At 52.3% G+C, this 13,995-nt stretch overlaps 1 protein-coding gene across 6 annotated transcripts in view; it reads right to left on the bottom strand.

The window, feature by feature from the left end:
- Positions 1 to 13,639, bottom strand: part of Ttc7a (tetratricopeptide repeat domain 7A) — a 106,386-nt gene extending 92,747 nt beyond the window's left edge. For 2 of the 6 annotated variants that reach the window (XM_075955596.1, XM_075955597.1), the window contains exons 1-4: positions 13,107 to 13,639; positions 4,974 to 5,137; positions 1,909 to 2,077; positions 443 to 500 (exon numbers count right to left, since the gene is read on the bottom strand). In XM_075955596.1, coding sequence (XP_075811711.1) covers positions 443 to 500; positions 1,909 to 1,995 — 145 coding nt within the window. In that variant the 5' untranslated portion in view covers positions 1,996 to 2,077; positions 4,974 to 5,137; positions 13,107 to 13,639. Of the gene's footprint in view, positions 1 to 442; positions 551 to 1,902; positions 2,078 to 4,973; positions 5,138 to 13,106 lie in introns of all 6 variants that reach the window. The other 4 variants (XM_075955595.1, XM_075955593.1, XM_075955598.1 and 1 more) reach the window with 3 other exon arrangements.
- Between the last annotated feature and the right edge of the window lie 356 nt (positions 13,640 to 13,995).

The raw sequence follows: 13,995 nt of genomic DNA, 5'->3' as shown, positions 1-13,995 counted from the left end.
AGACCCAGGTGAGGTCATACCTGACTTGGAGTGAGGATGCAATGGCTATTAGTACAATTCTCAGTGAGTTCAGGGCTCTTGCTGTCACTACTCAAATGAAGTCAGTCCAACCACCAGCACTTCCCATTGCCTTGTGCGCCCTCTGGGTGAAGAGACCCCCCCCAGATCCCACAGATTCGGTGAAGCTATAGCAGACACACACTGATGGCCTTGTGCATGGTCTCGAGCACACACAGGCTCAGGCAAACCCCAACATGCCAAGCAGCAGGTGTGGTCACTGCAACAGGACAAGCAGAGAGGAGTCAGGGGGGACAAGCAGAGAGGAGTCAGGGGGGACAAGCAGAGAGGAGTCAGGCAAGGGGTAGGGGTGGACACATGCAGTCGCTGAGGGATGGGGGAGCCTGCAACTGAGCAGCCCACACGAGCAATGCCGGATCCTTACCTCCCTGGCAGGACCTCTGACCACCAGGACTGTGTTCCCCCAAGAAGCTGGAGGCATGCTGGAGAGAGGAGAGAGCAGGACACAGAGAGCAATGTGTACTGAGCAAGGCTGATAGGAGGAAAGACTGAGAAGGAGACCCAAGAGAGGACGTTCAGTTCAGGACTTCCACAGCTGAGGTGCTTCCCAAGTAACCCCCGAGACCTGAGCACCAAAAACTGACCACTTCCCAAGACTGGCCAGTGCCCCAGGCACAGAGGGAGGTGAGCAAGCAGAAGGCGAAGACCCTTACAGTCTGCGCCGTACCATGTGGGCACTTGCCCTCCAGCCCGCCTGCCCAGGGACACCAACGTGGTAGGCTTCCTAGGATGATGGAAAGGACTCGGGGACCTCAGGGCCCCTCCAGCCAGAGTCCAGGTCATCTCCACGGTTACAGTTGCTCCTGTGAGGACCCACAGCCCACCGAGAAGTGTGTCTGTGTTGGAACAGGGAGGGAACGCACGTTTTCCAATGCCAGCATCGCAGACAGGAGGCTCTGGTCCTCACTCCATCTGGGTAACTTTGGGCAAGGTACTTTTCTTCTCTAGGCCTCAGTTTCCCCCATGCAGAAAGAGGGTAACACATACTCGACTAGTGCCAGGTTCCAAATCCCATTAGGAATACAGGTGGCTTATCTAGACTTTTCTCTGAGGGTTGATTTTACTGGAATAGAGCAATGTCCAAACGTCTCAGAATTTCAACAAGTCTGGGAGGAGGGGATTTCACTGCCACTGAGGCTAACAGCAGGCACAGAGTGGGCTGTGTGTGTGCTCTCTGTGTGTGAGTGCGTGTGTGTGCACATGTGCTCTGTGTGTGTGTGTATGCGGAGATCAACACAGCTAGGAACCAGTCCCCTTCATGAAATTCCTCTCACTGATCCTGTGTCCCTGAGTTTCTTCTTGAGTGTTCTTTGCCCTGGAAGGGTTGAGAGCTCCTCCAGGACAGGAAGTCTTTATCCCTGGATCTTGGCAGCCCCTCTCTGCTCACAACAGGGGCCCCCACACCTGGGGAGTGACAGATCCCAGCAGTGTCAGTCACTAGAGCAGGCCTGACAAGAGCTAGCATGCCCTTTAAGGTTTTCTTGACCTAGTTATATAACTCAGCTGGTCATGAGAACACTGGGAGGGCTGCTATCGCAACCTCCCTTTGCAAATAAGTCAGCAGAAGCCGAGAAGGGTGAAGAGGCAGTTTGCCCAAGGGCATCCAGTTTGGTAACACACAGTTGTCAACAAAGCCCAGGTGAGAACCTGAGTCCACAGCCTTGAGATCCAGGCTGTCCTGAAAGGGAGTGTGTAACCAGGGCCTGGCTTAACATCTGGCTGGACATGAGCTTGCAGGTCCACCCTCATCACACCATCCACTGCCCTGTGCTGCTGCCTGCTCTAGACACCTGGGCGGTGGGGGAGGTCCAAACAGCTGTGCACAACTACCTTTGATGACAAATGCCTCTGACAACAACCGCATCTGATACAGGGGCTTGTTCTCCACGGATATGTCATCAATCCCGGCCCGCGCATACATGCTGATGGCGTCCCGGTATGAGCCCTCCACGTAATGCAGCTTGCCCAGGATCAGCATGGCCTCACACATGTACTGTGGCTGCAAGTACAAAGACATGTTAGCAGGTCCCTGCTCCACCATGCCCATCCTCCTGGGTACCTAGGATGAAGATACTCCTCCCCTATTGAGCCATAAACCATGAACTGCCTAAGACCCTTTCCTTGCTCCTCCGGTGTCTTCCGTGATGCCTGTGGCCCCCCTTGCCTCCACAGCTGAGTCCACTGCCTGCACTGTGGCTCTTAATGCAATGCTTATGACATATAGCTTCATATGTGTGCGTTTGTGTCCTGACTTCAAGCTGCTGCAGAACTGGGCCCTGTCTCCTCTCTCTTGAAGCCCCCACAAGGCTCTGATCTAGTTTGGTTCCTCAGGAATTCAATACTTATTCTGAATACTCAAGGGAAGGGAATGAGCCAAATTAAATGTGTGCATGCAGGTATGCTTGTGTGTGTGTGTGTGTGTGTGTGTGTGTGTGTGTGTGTGTGTGTGTGTGTGAGGTGGAATTAGAGAAATTAGGTGAAAGCTTTAGAAAGAGCCCACGAGGACCCTGAAGTTGGCACCTACACCCCTGCAGCAGAACTTTTAGAAGGGGGACCAGGCACATTAGCAGCATGGGACAGAGGACCAGAGGTGAAGTGAAGGCCGGCTGGGTCACCATCCTCATCTTAGCAATAGCAGGGTTAAGTGAAGAACCTGGGAGGCCCAAAATACCTACTCCAAACCTGCTCTCTGCAGTGCTGCTTACATGCAAGTCTCCACCACTCTGAGGACCCTTAAGACCTCCTTAGGGACTCAGCTGGTCTGCTCGGCCCTGGCCAAGCACCCTAGCAGAGGATGTGCTCACTGTCACTTCAGCTAGTACTGCTGAGGAGAGAGGCTGAGCTGGTCTGGTTGGGCCATAGTCCGGAGCTCTAAACTCTAGCCTTAGATGTGAGTCTACTTTACTCTGAAGATTTTCACCTCCTAACAGCGCTCGCACTGGGCGGTGGTGGTGTACGCCTTTAGGCCCAGCACTTGGGAGGCAGAGGCAGGTGAATCTCTATGAGTTCAAGGCCATCCTGGTCTACAAAGCAAGTTCCAGGACAGGCTCCAAAGATACAGAGAAACCCCTGTCTCCAGGGGAAAAAAAAAAGAGCCTAGCACCTTGTGCCTTGTGCCTAACTGGCCTTTTCAACCAGGCTCTGGCCATTGCCCTTGGCACAAGGGCACTCTGGAGATGAAGTTCTGGTTCCAACCCCTAACCTCTCCCGCTGGCATGAGGGTGATTTCCCAGTCTACAAGTCTTGATCCGAAGGTGAGCCTCCACCAGTCTCACCATCATCCTCCCTTGGAGAGACCAGGAACGAGACATGGTATGAAGCAAAGCCAAGCCCCATGGAAGCCAACTGCTCCATCTCCACTCGTCTCTCTGGTTTTGGAGAATCCCATTCCTTCATTATCTTCGCCTAACTCAAAACCTTTCCCATGCTTGTCCACATTGTCATCTACTCCCTCGGCCCCACCTCCCCCTAGAGAGGCCCCCAGCTCCCAGGAAGTTCCCTTCTGTTAAGTTCCCACAATGCCTCGCACCACCCTGAGGAGCCCTGCCCTATCTCCTCTTCTCTCTGACCACTTTTTTTTAAAAAGCCATTTGTTAGTTTCCCCAAGAGGCCACCCATTTCCCCAGTCAGGGTCACAACAGGCGACACATCCCCAGAGGGATCCAGTCCACATCGCTTCTGAGCTGTGTTGGCGTCTTTGCTCTTCCATGTGGTGGTCTCAAGTTATAGGTTCAGTTCTCTCTACTCAGCCCAATCTACCTTGTGAGTGAAGGAGAGATAATGACACCCGTTCCCCGCTTCCCATCCTAGGAAGCCAAGGACATTCACAGGACATAGTCTAGAACACAGCTCTGAACTGCCCCCTGAGAGAAGAGCAAGATAAATACAGGCCATGAGCAGTGATTACAATCACACACAGGGCAGCAAGACTCAGAAGGACACATCCCGGGAATGATGAGTGGGTGTGGCGGCTGGTGGACCCCTGTGAACTAATGACAGTTTACAACACAGCATCCACTAAGCTGGGGATGGGGGAAACACAGTGAATGATCCCTAAAATGAAATGTTTGCTATTTTAAAAGCTGCTCCTGGGGCCAAGAAGTATATCCATCCCGACCTTCATTGCCAGGGCGTCTCTCTCTCTCTCTCTGACAGAGAGCAAAGGTAAACTACTGCTACATTGTGATTTTTTTTCCTAATGTCTTTGCTTAGCAATATTAAAAGTCAGCTACCCCAACTCCGAATTTGAAGTGTTCTTGGTCTGTCAGCCTAATCAGTCAGAAACCCAGGTGCTGGCCAAGTGGAAAGCTGCCTATAAGACATCCTCGGCTTAAGATAAAGATTCCTGTGCTAAATAGGTCTTTAGTCCCCTGTCCTGTCTCTGCCTCATGTCCCTGTACCCTCGCAAAAAGCCCAATAGGAAAGAATGGATGAGAAAGCATTTCACTCTGAGACTGAAGCCTTGTAGATGTCTTCCTCCAATCAGTCTCCTGGCCATTGTATCTATTCTATTCTTTGGGAGTCAGCCCCAGAGCTTGAGATGTCATAGCAGCAGGAGCCATATTTGCTAAGCAACCACCTTTCCCAGGTCACAGAAGTGGGGTTAATGGCATTCCACTGTAAAGAGTACCTGGGAAGCCTTGATGAAATGCTGCAGTTCCTGAGCCCAGGGGGTAGCAGAAGTTAGCATGGTAGCTAATGTTCACTCATCTCCACAGAAGTGGGCTAGCTGGGACTTCAAGGACCGCCCAGATTGTAAGGTCGAGATGACAGGAGGTACCTCAGAACTGCCTGCCCCTTGTCTTCTCCATCAGAGGACTCCACCCGAGCACACCTGCTGCCTAGATACCCCAGCCCCACCCTGACCTTTGGAGCAAGATAGCCAGGAGACTCACCGGCAGCCTCCCATTGTTCAGGACGCTGCTCAGATGATCTTTGGCTTCGGTTAGCCTGGGCTCATTCTTCTCCAGCAAAGGGATGGAGTCTTTTATTTTGTTGTGGTTATCCTTCAAACACTGCTCCAGAAGGGCCTCTGCTAGCAACAGCTTCCCAAAGTCATCTGGAAAACAGGACAAGGATCCTTGAACACGCACCATAGACATCCTGGGCCCCTAACTGCTCCTACCCAGCACATGAAAGGCTCAGGTCTGTAAAATGAAAGATGCATTTCCCACGAACCTACATAATCTTTGAGGCCTGCGGGGAGTTCTAAGCCAGTCTGGGTGACAGAGCAAGAATCAATCTAAAGAAAAAAGCACCCGGCTAAACCATGGGAGAGGGAACTTAACAACACATTTCACTCTCCTAGTTTCTGGAGTCGAGTACAGTTGGTTAGTGTGGCATGGGATGACCTAGCAGCCAGAGCAAAGAGTGAACATTTGATTAAAAGTGAGACCCCAGCCCTCTAACACCCCTATATCCAAGGAGTCAGGGATGAATGATTGGAAGCCTCACCCCAGCCCCTGGCCTGGGAGTTGTGTTGGTCCAACTCCAACTCCCAACCTGCCAAGCCCTGGCCCCTCCCCCGGGGAGGTCAGGACCACTCCAACAGGCTTTTTAGGCTCAAGTGGGGCGGGGGTGGGCGTGGGTTTTGGGTTTTGGGTTTCCTCTCCCTGCCATGCTGTCTTGGTCCACCCGAGAGGACCACATTTATTAAACACGGGCATTTTAATTCGGTCTAATCTGGTTTGACTGGAGTTCTTTGCATTGGCAGAGCAGCTTTTCTTAAGATTAGACCAAACCGCGACTGCGGCTTGCACAGTTTCTTGTGCAGCAGGGCAGGTCACTGAACATGTCCAGCTCTTTCCAAGAGTTCTCTCGCACAGGCGCTCACCTGCACACCTCATAACCTGGCAAGTAGCTTTAGACTACTTGATTGTGCTTCCCCTTACCACCACAAAATTCCAATCTTGTCCTGGCCACATTCCTGCTGCATGTGACAGAGGGACACACACACACACACACACACACACACTCACACACACTCACACACACACACACACTCACATACACACACTCTCACATACACACACTCACGCTCACACAGGGGAGCCAGAAGTCTCGTGTGCAAAGCTTCAAGTCCAACAGCCTGGAGGGGCTGTGCTCACAGCCTGCCCGTCACCCAGGATGAGAAACCACTCTATGGAAGTGCATAACAAATGCCTGTCTGGTGAATCAGACCCCAGCTCTCAGGAGAGGAAGCCAACAGACACACAGCTACAGCTGTCACCCTACTCTGTCCTGAGAATAACGGCCTTTGCTCAGTCACCCTCTCTGAAAGACAGAGCACCCTGACCCAAATCTCAGCCACACAGTCCCATGAGGCTTTTGCCCCAGGGAGGCTTCATCAGACCCTTTGCTACCAACCTCGAGATTTTAGAAATTAACATTTTGAGGACTTGCCTATAAAAGTACCCCCTTTCAAACTACCATCCATTGCTAAGGGAGCATAAATTGAAGAACCTTCTAGAAGGGGCAACTTGGCAACATCCTACAGATGTTTGCATATGTAAAACAACCTACTCCTAATTCCTCATTCAGTAGCACTTACACTAGCAAGTGGAGTGTATGTCCATCAATGGGTGGCTAATTAAAATTCTCTACATCTATAAAAGGGATGCCTTTCATCTACAAAAAAAAAAAAAAGACCCAGGATGCTTTGCATGTACAACTGTGGAAGAAACTTAAACTGATAACAAAGCAGAGTGAGGAAGAGGCAGGCAGATCTCTGAGTTTGAGGTCACCCTTGTCTACACAGCTAATTCAAGACCAGCCAGAGTTACATGGTGAGCCCCTGGTGTTGAAGAAACAAGCAGAGTGAGCAGATCATGGGAGTGACGCCAGCATTAGCTCTCTGCAAGTTTCAGGCTTGCCTAGCGCGTACCAAGCCAGCTAGAAAAAAAAAGAAGGAAGGAAAAAAACAGTGCACACAATAGTGCCCGGCAGTCATAAGCCACTGTATATTCTCCATGCAAGTGATAGAAACACATGCGCGCGCGCGCATACACACACACACACACACACACACACACACACACCCGCCAGAAAACCTTGGGAACAGGCTGGAGACGCAGTGGGCTTTCCACTCTTGGGCACCTTTGGTTTGAACTAAGTGAATACACCACCTACTCAAAAATAAAATTTAAATCAACCCAGGGCTGGAAGGCGTCCTTCATTTTCAAATCTCAGCCCCAGAGAGTGGCGGACATCTAGCAAGGATGCAGGTTGCTCAGGGCTCTGCCCTTCTGTGTAAAACCCACAGCAGGGTTCCAAGCTAGCTCTGGGGAATTGTGTCCCTTGGCAGGCTCCTTCTGTGAGAGGGTCCCGCCCCTCAGGAACCTCTCCACCCTGTGACGTTTAACTCCCCACCTCGCCACAGTGCCAGCCCCTTCTGCAGCTCACCTAGTCCTTCCAGAGTTCCTGACCCTCATCTTGACACCTTTCCTGCCAAAAGTAACTTGCTTCGCTCCCGGAAGGCACCCCTTTCCACAAATGAGCGCGCCCTCAGAAGCTGTGCCGCCCAGGGTGGTGGCACCAGCACAGGTCTCAGCTTGTGACAACCCCACCACCATCACGTGGGCAAAAACTTGAGTGCACGTGCAGAAACCAGCCAAAGCACTGTTGAATTGACTAAATCCAATGATTAAAAAAAAAATCAGAAAGGGTGAAAAACTAAAAATTTTTTTCTACCATTTTTTGTAGGGCCTGGGTCTTCTGAGTTTTTTTTGGGGGGGGGGAATCCTAGCAGATAAAAACCAAAAACTCTCCCCTCTAAAAAGTGTTTGACGAGCACTGCCCTAAACTCTGAAGGAAGAGGACTGTGAAGGAACGCTAATGTTCCTACGAATGGGCCTACGAAGTGACAGTCATTTTATCATGGGTTTTTGTTCTCATTGTAACCAACAACACAACACAGGCAAATACGAATGCCTCTCCTGCACCTCAGAGCAGAGATCTAATAAAAAGAAACAAAAACAAACAAACATTTACTTCATGTGGGTGAGGGGTAGTAGTCACAGGCTGGGGTGCCCACTGGCCATGTCTGGCTTGCGGAGGTCCGAGGACAGCCTGTAAGGAGTCCACTGAGTTTCGCTTTTCACCAGTGGGTACAGGACAGAAACTAGCCTTCACAGCAGGCACCTTGAGCCCCTGAGCTACCTTGCCAGGCTGATAGGTGAAACATAAAGAATAACCTGCAATCTTAGATGATTAAGCCAGGAGCTAACAGTAAATCCCACAGCAGGGGTGAGCGGCTCTCACTTTCCTCCGGGGGTAGTCAGCATTGTTTTTGTGTGTGGTACTGAAGGAGCTTCTGCCAGAGCCCACCTCCAGGCCCTCTGGTTTCCCAGGGGGAGGCTTCCCTCCCTCCCAGTGCTCCCTCCCAGACTGTGGGTTTAGCAGACCCTCACTCAGCAGGTGTCAATCTTCGCTCACTTCCCCTTTCCTTAATCCCTCCCCTTCCTACGGTTCTTCACTGATAATTCCATGAAACTAAAGGGCACCTGGAAATCCCAAGTCCTCGATTTTCAGTTGTCAAGTAATAGTTTGGGTGAATAACCACACCACTGTCTTTCACAGGCAAAACCTGCTCCCGGTTCAGGCCTGGGGCAGAGAGGGTCCAGTTTCTCCTGTCAGGGCTGTGAAGTCTTCCTGACAGACCCATGGCACTCCCAACCCCACGCTTGCCCTTAGCAGAGGCAAGCAGGCCTCACTGAGTGGTCACCTCTCCTCCCGACCTGTTCTGAAAGCCTGCAGCAGCAACTCTCCTCTCAGGCCCCTGGATCTCTCAAGGGGCAGGTTCCAGCACTTCCCCCTGGAAGCTCCTGCCTCCTGCCTGGCCCTCACATTTGGCCCATTTGCAGCTAGGGAGTGTGAGTCAAGTCAGCCCCCTCTCTCCTCCAGGTCAGTCTGGGAAAGGAGTTTCTGTGGCTTCTATCCCAAAGATTCACAGTGACTGAGAGGCCTTTCAAGCCCGGCTTTGGGAGGGCAAGGTGAGAAAGAACACCTGCTCAGACATTAAACTGCAACTGTGTTTAAAACAACCTTCCCTCTTGAAGAAACAGATCATTCCGCTAAAAACCAGAACCAAAATGGGGGTTCTGAAAGACGATAATGGTATAGCAGTTATAGTTTTAATGGGTTCTTACTTCATAAATGCATACGGAATTAGTGAAGCGTGGGAGAGCAATGGGCTGAGGAAAAGAGTTGGTGAGGATCATCAAGATGGCTCAGCAAGTAAAGACGCTTGCTATGGAGCCAAGCAGGGGGTTTGATCCCCAGGACACGCATGGTGGGCGGAGAAAACTGACTCCTGCAAGCTGTCCATTGACACACACACACACACACACACACACACACACACACACGCACGTATACACACTCGCACACACGCGCACACACGCACACACACGCACACGCATGCACACACATGCTCACACACGCGCACACACACTCGCACCAAATTAAAAATTTTAAAGAGTGTTCATGAGTTCAAAACCACTGAAGCCAGTTGCTAATAGGTGAGCTTCCTTCTTTTTTCTAAATGTATTTTGTAAATGTCTCATAATAAAGTGTTAACAAAGTTAAAACACTGGATGACCTGATGACCCCCAAACCTAAACAGTGGAAGCAGAGAACTGGCTTCCTGCAAGCTGGTCTCTGCCTTCCACGTGAACGCTCTGGCTCACACACACCTGCCCCTCAAGTAAAATAAATAAAAGTAATGAAAAAAGTTATTGAAAAAAAATCAAATCAAAATACTGGACGGTTTTGTTTTCAGCGACCAGAGACCACATGGCCACAGGAGATAACCTGTAGTTTCCCTCTCTCTTGCTCACCGGATGTGAGTTTGAAGAACACACACAAAGGTAGTAACTACCTCCCCTTGGCAGGAGCAGGCGCCTCTGACAGGAAAAAGGCCTGAGGTTCTTCTGCTTGGGCATCTGCCCCTTCCCTCCTCACCTCCTGGTATCTAGGTTCTGAGGTCACTCTAGTCTCTACAGAAAGCTCTAACACAGCAGGACCCCAGTAAAAGGGGACCTTTGGGGTTCAGCCACCCCCCCTTAGTACCTTCTGCCCTCTTCCCCATTATGCCACCATCAGGTCACCAACTCAAAGAGTCTGGCAGTACAAGTGAGGTGGTTTTTTGTTTGTTTGTATGTTTGATTGGTGTTTGGTTTTCAAGACGGGGTTTCTCTGTAGCCCTAGCTGTCCTGGAACTACCTCTGTAGACCAGGCTAGCCTTGAATTCACAGAGGCCCACCTGCCTCTGCCCCCCCCCCCCCAGTGCTGGGATTAAAGGTGTGCACCACCACCACCTGGTTTGACAGGTGAAGTTTTAATACTCTTCTCGGATGCTGAGACTGCTCTATGGTTGCAGGGAAGTCAGCTTTGGTTCCCAGTACCCACATGAGGCTGCTCACAGTGCCCGTAACTCTAGCCCGAGGAGATTCAGCCTCTTCTCCAGGCCTCCGTGGGCACTTCCACTCATGTCCATACAGCTGCACGGACATATACACATATTAAAATACACAAAATTAAGAATAAAGATTGACTCCCCCCCCCTTTTTTTTGGCAGGGTCTCACTATGTAGCCCAGGCTGATCTGAAACTCATAGAGATTCTTCTGCCTCTGCCCTATTCCCATTGCTGAGATTAAAGATGTGTGCCATTACATTCACTAAATAAACAAATAAATAAAAATATGATCCTTTCTATGCTGTCCAGGAAATTAGCACCAACACTATTCTCCCCGCAAATAGGTTCCCATTCTCTTGAGTAACTATGGAATCCAAAGAAAGAGAAGGAAAACAGAGGTCAATCTAAAAATGTTCATGCCATTTGTTTTCCTTCCTCTTGCTGATGATGCACACATATGCGCGCATGTGTGTAGGTTGGGATGTGTATCCCACAGGGCTGAGGAGAGGCCACCTGTGTTTACTGGTCAGTCTCCCTGCTGATATCAGTCAGTTCTCACGTTAAAGACAACTCAGCTTCAGGCCCAACTCGACCACGAGTGAACACAAGCTCTACCAATGTGCTCACGATGTGACCTCTTCACCTTGGCGTCCCCACATCAAAGATGAGGAGAAAAACGCCTAACTTCCTCCGAGGGTTATTAGGAAGAATTAACTGCTGCTAAGCCTGTTTCCCAAAGGGGTTCTCTAACAGGTGGTCCGCTTAGCTTTGGGAAATGTGGTCCTTGGCCTTCACCTCACATTGGTGAGCACATTAGGATCCAAAAAGTCAAGCCAGGCGATGATGGCGCATGCCTTTAATCTCAGCACTCGGGAGGCAGAGACTGGCGGACCTCTGAGTTTGAGGCCAGCCTGGTCTATGAAAGCTAATTCCAGGACAGGCCCCGAAGCTACAGAGAAACCCTGCCCCGAAAAACCAAAAAAAAAAAAACAAAAACAAAAACGTCTTGGAAATTTATGTTGCTCCTGGTTCCCATTGGTGCAGGGCATCAAACCCAGCGACTCCACCACACAGCTCTATCGGTAGCTTTGGGGTTTTTTTTTTGTTTGTTTTGTTTTGTTTTTTGAGGAAGAATGTCACCAATACACACCCCTGAATGGTCTCAGACTAGAAACTGCCCTCGGCCTTTGCCTCCCTCCCCGGTGGTGGGACTACTGACGTGGCCAGCAGTCTTCCTGCTGTTTGATTTTAAAGTCCACCTTTGAATCCATTCTTCCCTTTCCCTCCCCAGCCTTTTCCTCCCGGGATACTGATTAGCCAAGGGCTGAGCCTCCCTGAAATCTCTAGAGAACAACGTAGCTTTAAAAGGAACTCCTCCTCAGGGTGGAAGAAGGCCCTGATTTCTGTCCCTGCTGAGCAAGCTCGGTGGAACCAACCTCTCTCAGATTCCCACACCTTCCTCAGGAACCAACACCTGTGGGCGTCCATTCTCACTCCCACCCTCACCAGCCCCACCAGAAGGGATTCCTGCAATTTTCCTGCTCAGCCTTGCTCAGACCTCTTGGCCTCTGGCGGATCCCTGCACGCAGCACTTTTCCTTGAACAAACACCTTGCCCTTCCCAGGAAGGCCTGCCGCTTCTCTGAAGCCCTTTGCCTTTCTTCGGAGCTCCACAAACTAACCCATTACTGCGCACCCATCCTGCCTCCTATCCACTCTGGGCGCTCTGCAAGGATGGGCATCTTGGAAGACAAAGCACAAATGGAAAGATGTACTCAGGATCTTGGGTTCAGATTTCACAGCCTGCTGCCTGAATGACGAAGTTATTTACCTGTAGAGTCTGGCAAACAGGAATAGTTATGAGGAGTGACGATTTGATTCAACTCCTGAGGACTTGTCTGATACACAGTAAGCAATGGCTTACTTATTCCTGCTATTATAGTCATCCCATCTCTCCCACAGAGGCGTCCTGGGCTGGGTGATTTTGGGAAACTCTTTATATCCAGACTTTATATCTGCTTCTTTCGGAAAAGGTAGATGTGTACACGCGGAGGGAGGAGGGCTCTGAGCAAGGCACCCAAAACAGGATCTGGGGCTGGAGGCTGGGTGGGGTTCTCCCTCCGCCCCATCAGGGTGCTTTCCCGCCCCAGCCCCAGAGCCCAGCCCAGCTAAACCAGCCCTACTGCTAAAGCCACTGCCGGGGCTGGATAGGGCCAGTGTTAGCCACTGCAGATGAAACTGAGGCTCGCCGGCCTCTTCTCCGACCTACCTAGGCACTCAACAAGCCTCGGTCGAAGTGGACAGAGCTCGATTCCCTACTTTATTTGAAGGGATAAGAGGAGGAACAAACTCAGCATGAGGGAGTTTAGGCAGTTTAGGGTGAGTCCCGTCCAATGAACTTCTCTGATACCTACAGAAACCTCCATTTTCACCGTAGGGTTACCTACACGACCTTAAAGGGCAGAAGCACAGCTTTTGGGATTTTCCTAACTGCCTCGGCTGCGGGAAGGTAGCGCCCAGAGCCGCTCGGGACGGTCGGTCGAGCAGCGCTTCCTGAAGGAGGCGGTGCTTTTCGCCCACTCGCCGTCGGCGAACCTGCCCTTCTTTCACTCACCGGTGTCTAGAGAGCTGAACCTGCCGCTCGGGCTGCTTCGCCGGTTGCTCCCGCCGCCGCCGGAAATGCCCAGTGTCTGCAGATGCCGGACCAGCTCGAACATGCGGTCCCAGTGGCCCTCAGCGCGGCAGCGCTCCACCTCGCTCTCCACCTTCAGGTGGGAGCCGTGTGCGCCCTTCGCAGCCATCTTCGTGCGGGAGCTGTCATGGGAGGTGCGGCGGAGGACTGGAGACCAGGCCGGGGGCGGCGTCCAGGCTGGGGCACACTCTCCGGCAGAGTCAACTGAAGTGCAGACGGCATCCGGGGTCCCGGTGGCAGCTGGGGCCCGGGTAGCAGCCGGTGGTCTGCAACAGCAGCAGCGGCCGCAGCAACAAACGCACCGCCCAGAGCCTCCGGACTGGGGCTGCGACTGCGCGACCCCAAAGAGTCCAGCAGCAGCCTCCGCCGCTGCTGCAGCAGCTCCTGCCGCTGCTGCCGCCGCCGCTGCTGCAGCTGCTGCCACAGCCCCCGCCCCAAGCCCGGGCGTCGCCAGCTGCGGAACCTCCCGGGGCCGCGGCTCCACCCCCGAGTGGGCGTGGCTATCCCCCGCCGGGTCGGGCGCGCGGGCGGCCAGCGAGGCCACAGCAGCCAGGCGCGCGCCGGGCGATTGCGGCCTGCCCTCCGCCGCGCCCCCGCCGCTGTCTGAGTGCTCACTTTAATGCTGCGGGGAGCCGGGGAGCCCGGGCGCCCGGGGGCGCCTCGCTCCCCGTTTCCTCCCCATCCCGTCGGGACTCTCGGCCTGGGGTCCTCCTCCCGGACCGCCCGGCTTTGTGTGGTGGCCCCGTCACCGCCACTGCCTCCGGCACGTCATAAATCCAAGGAGCGGCGGACAGGACTACCCCAACCCCAA

This window comes from Microtus pennsylvanicus, chromosome 21 (assembly GCF_037038515.1).
Source record: "Microtus pennsylvanicus isolate mMicPen1 chromosome 21, mMicPen1.hap1, whole genome shotgun sequence".
NCBI lineage: Eukaryota > Metazoa > Chordata > Mammalia > Rodentia > Cricetidae > Microtus > Microtus pennsylvanicus.
The sequence above is the reverse complement of the archived record's forward strand: the minus strand, read 5'-3'. Positions and strand labels throughout refer to the sequence as shown.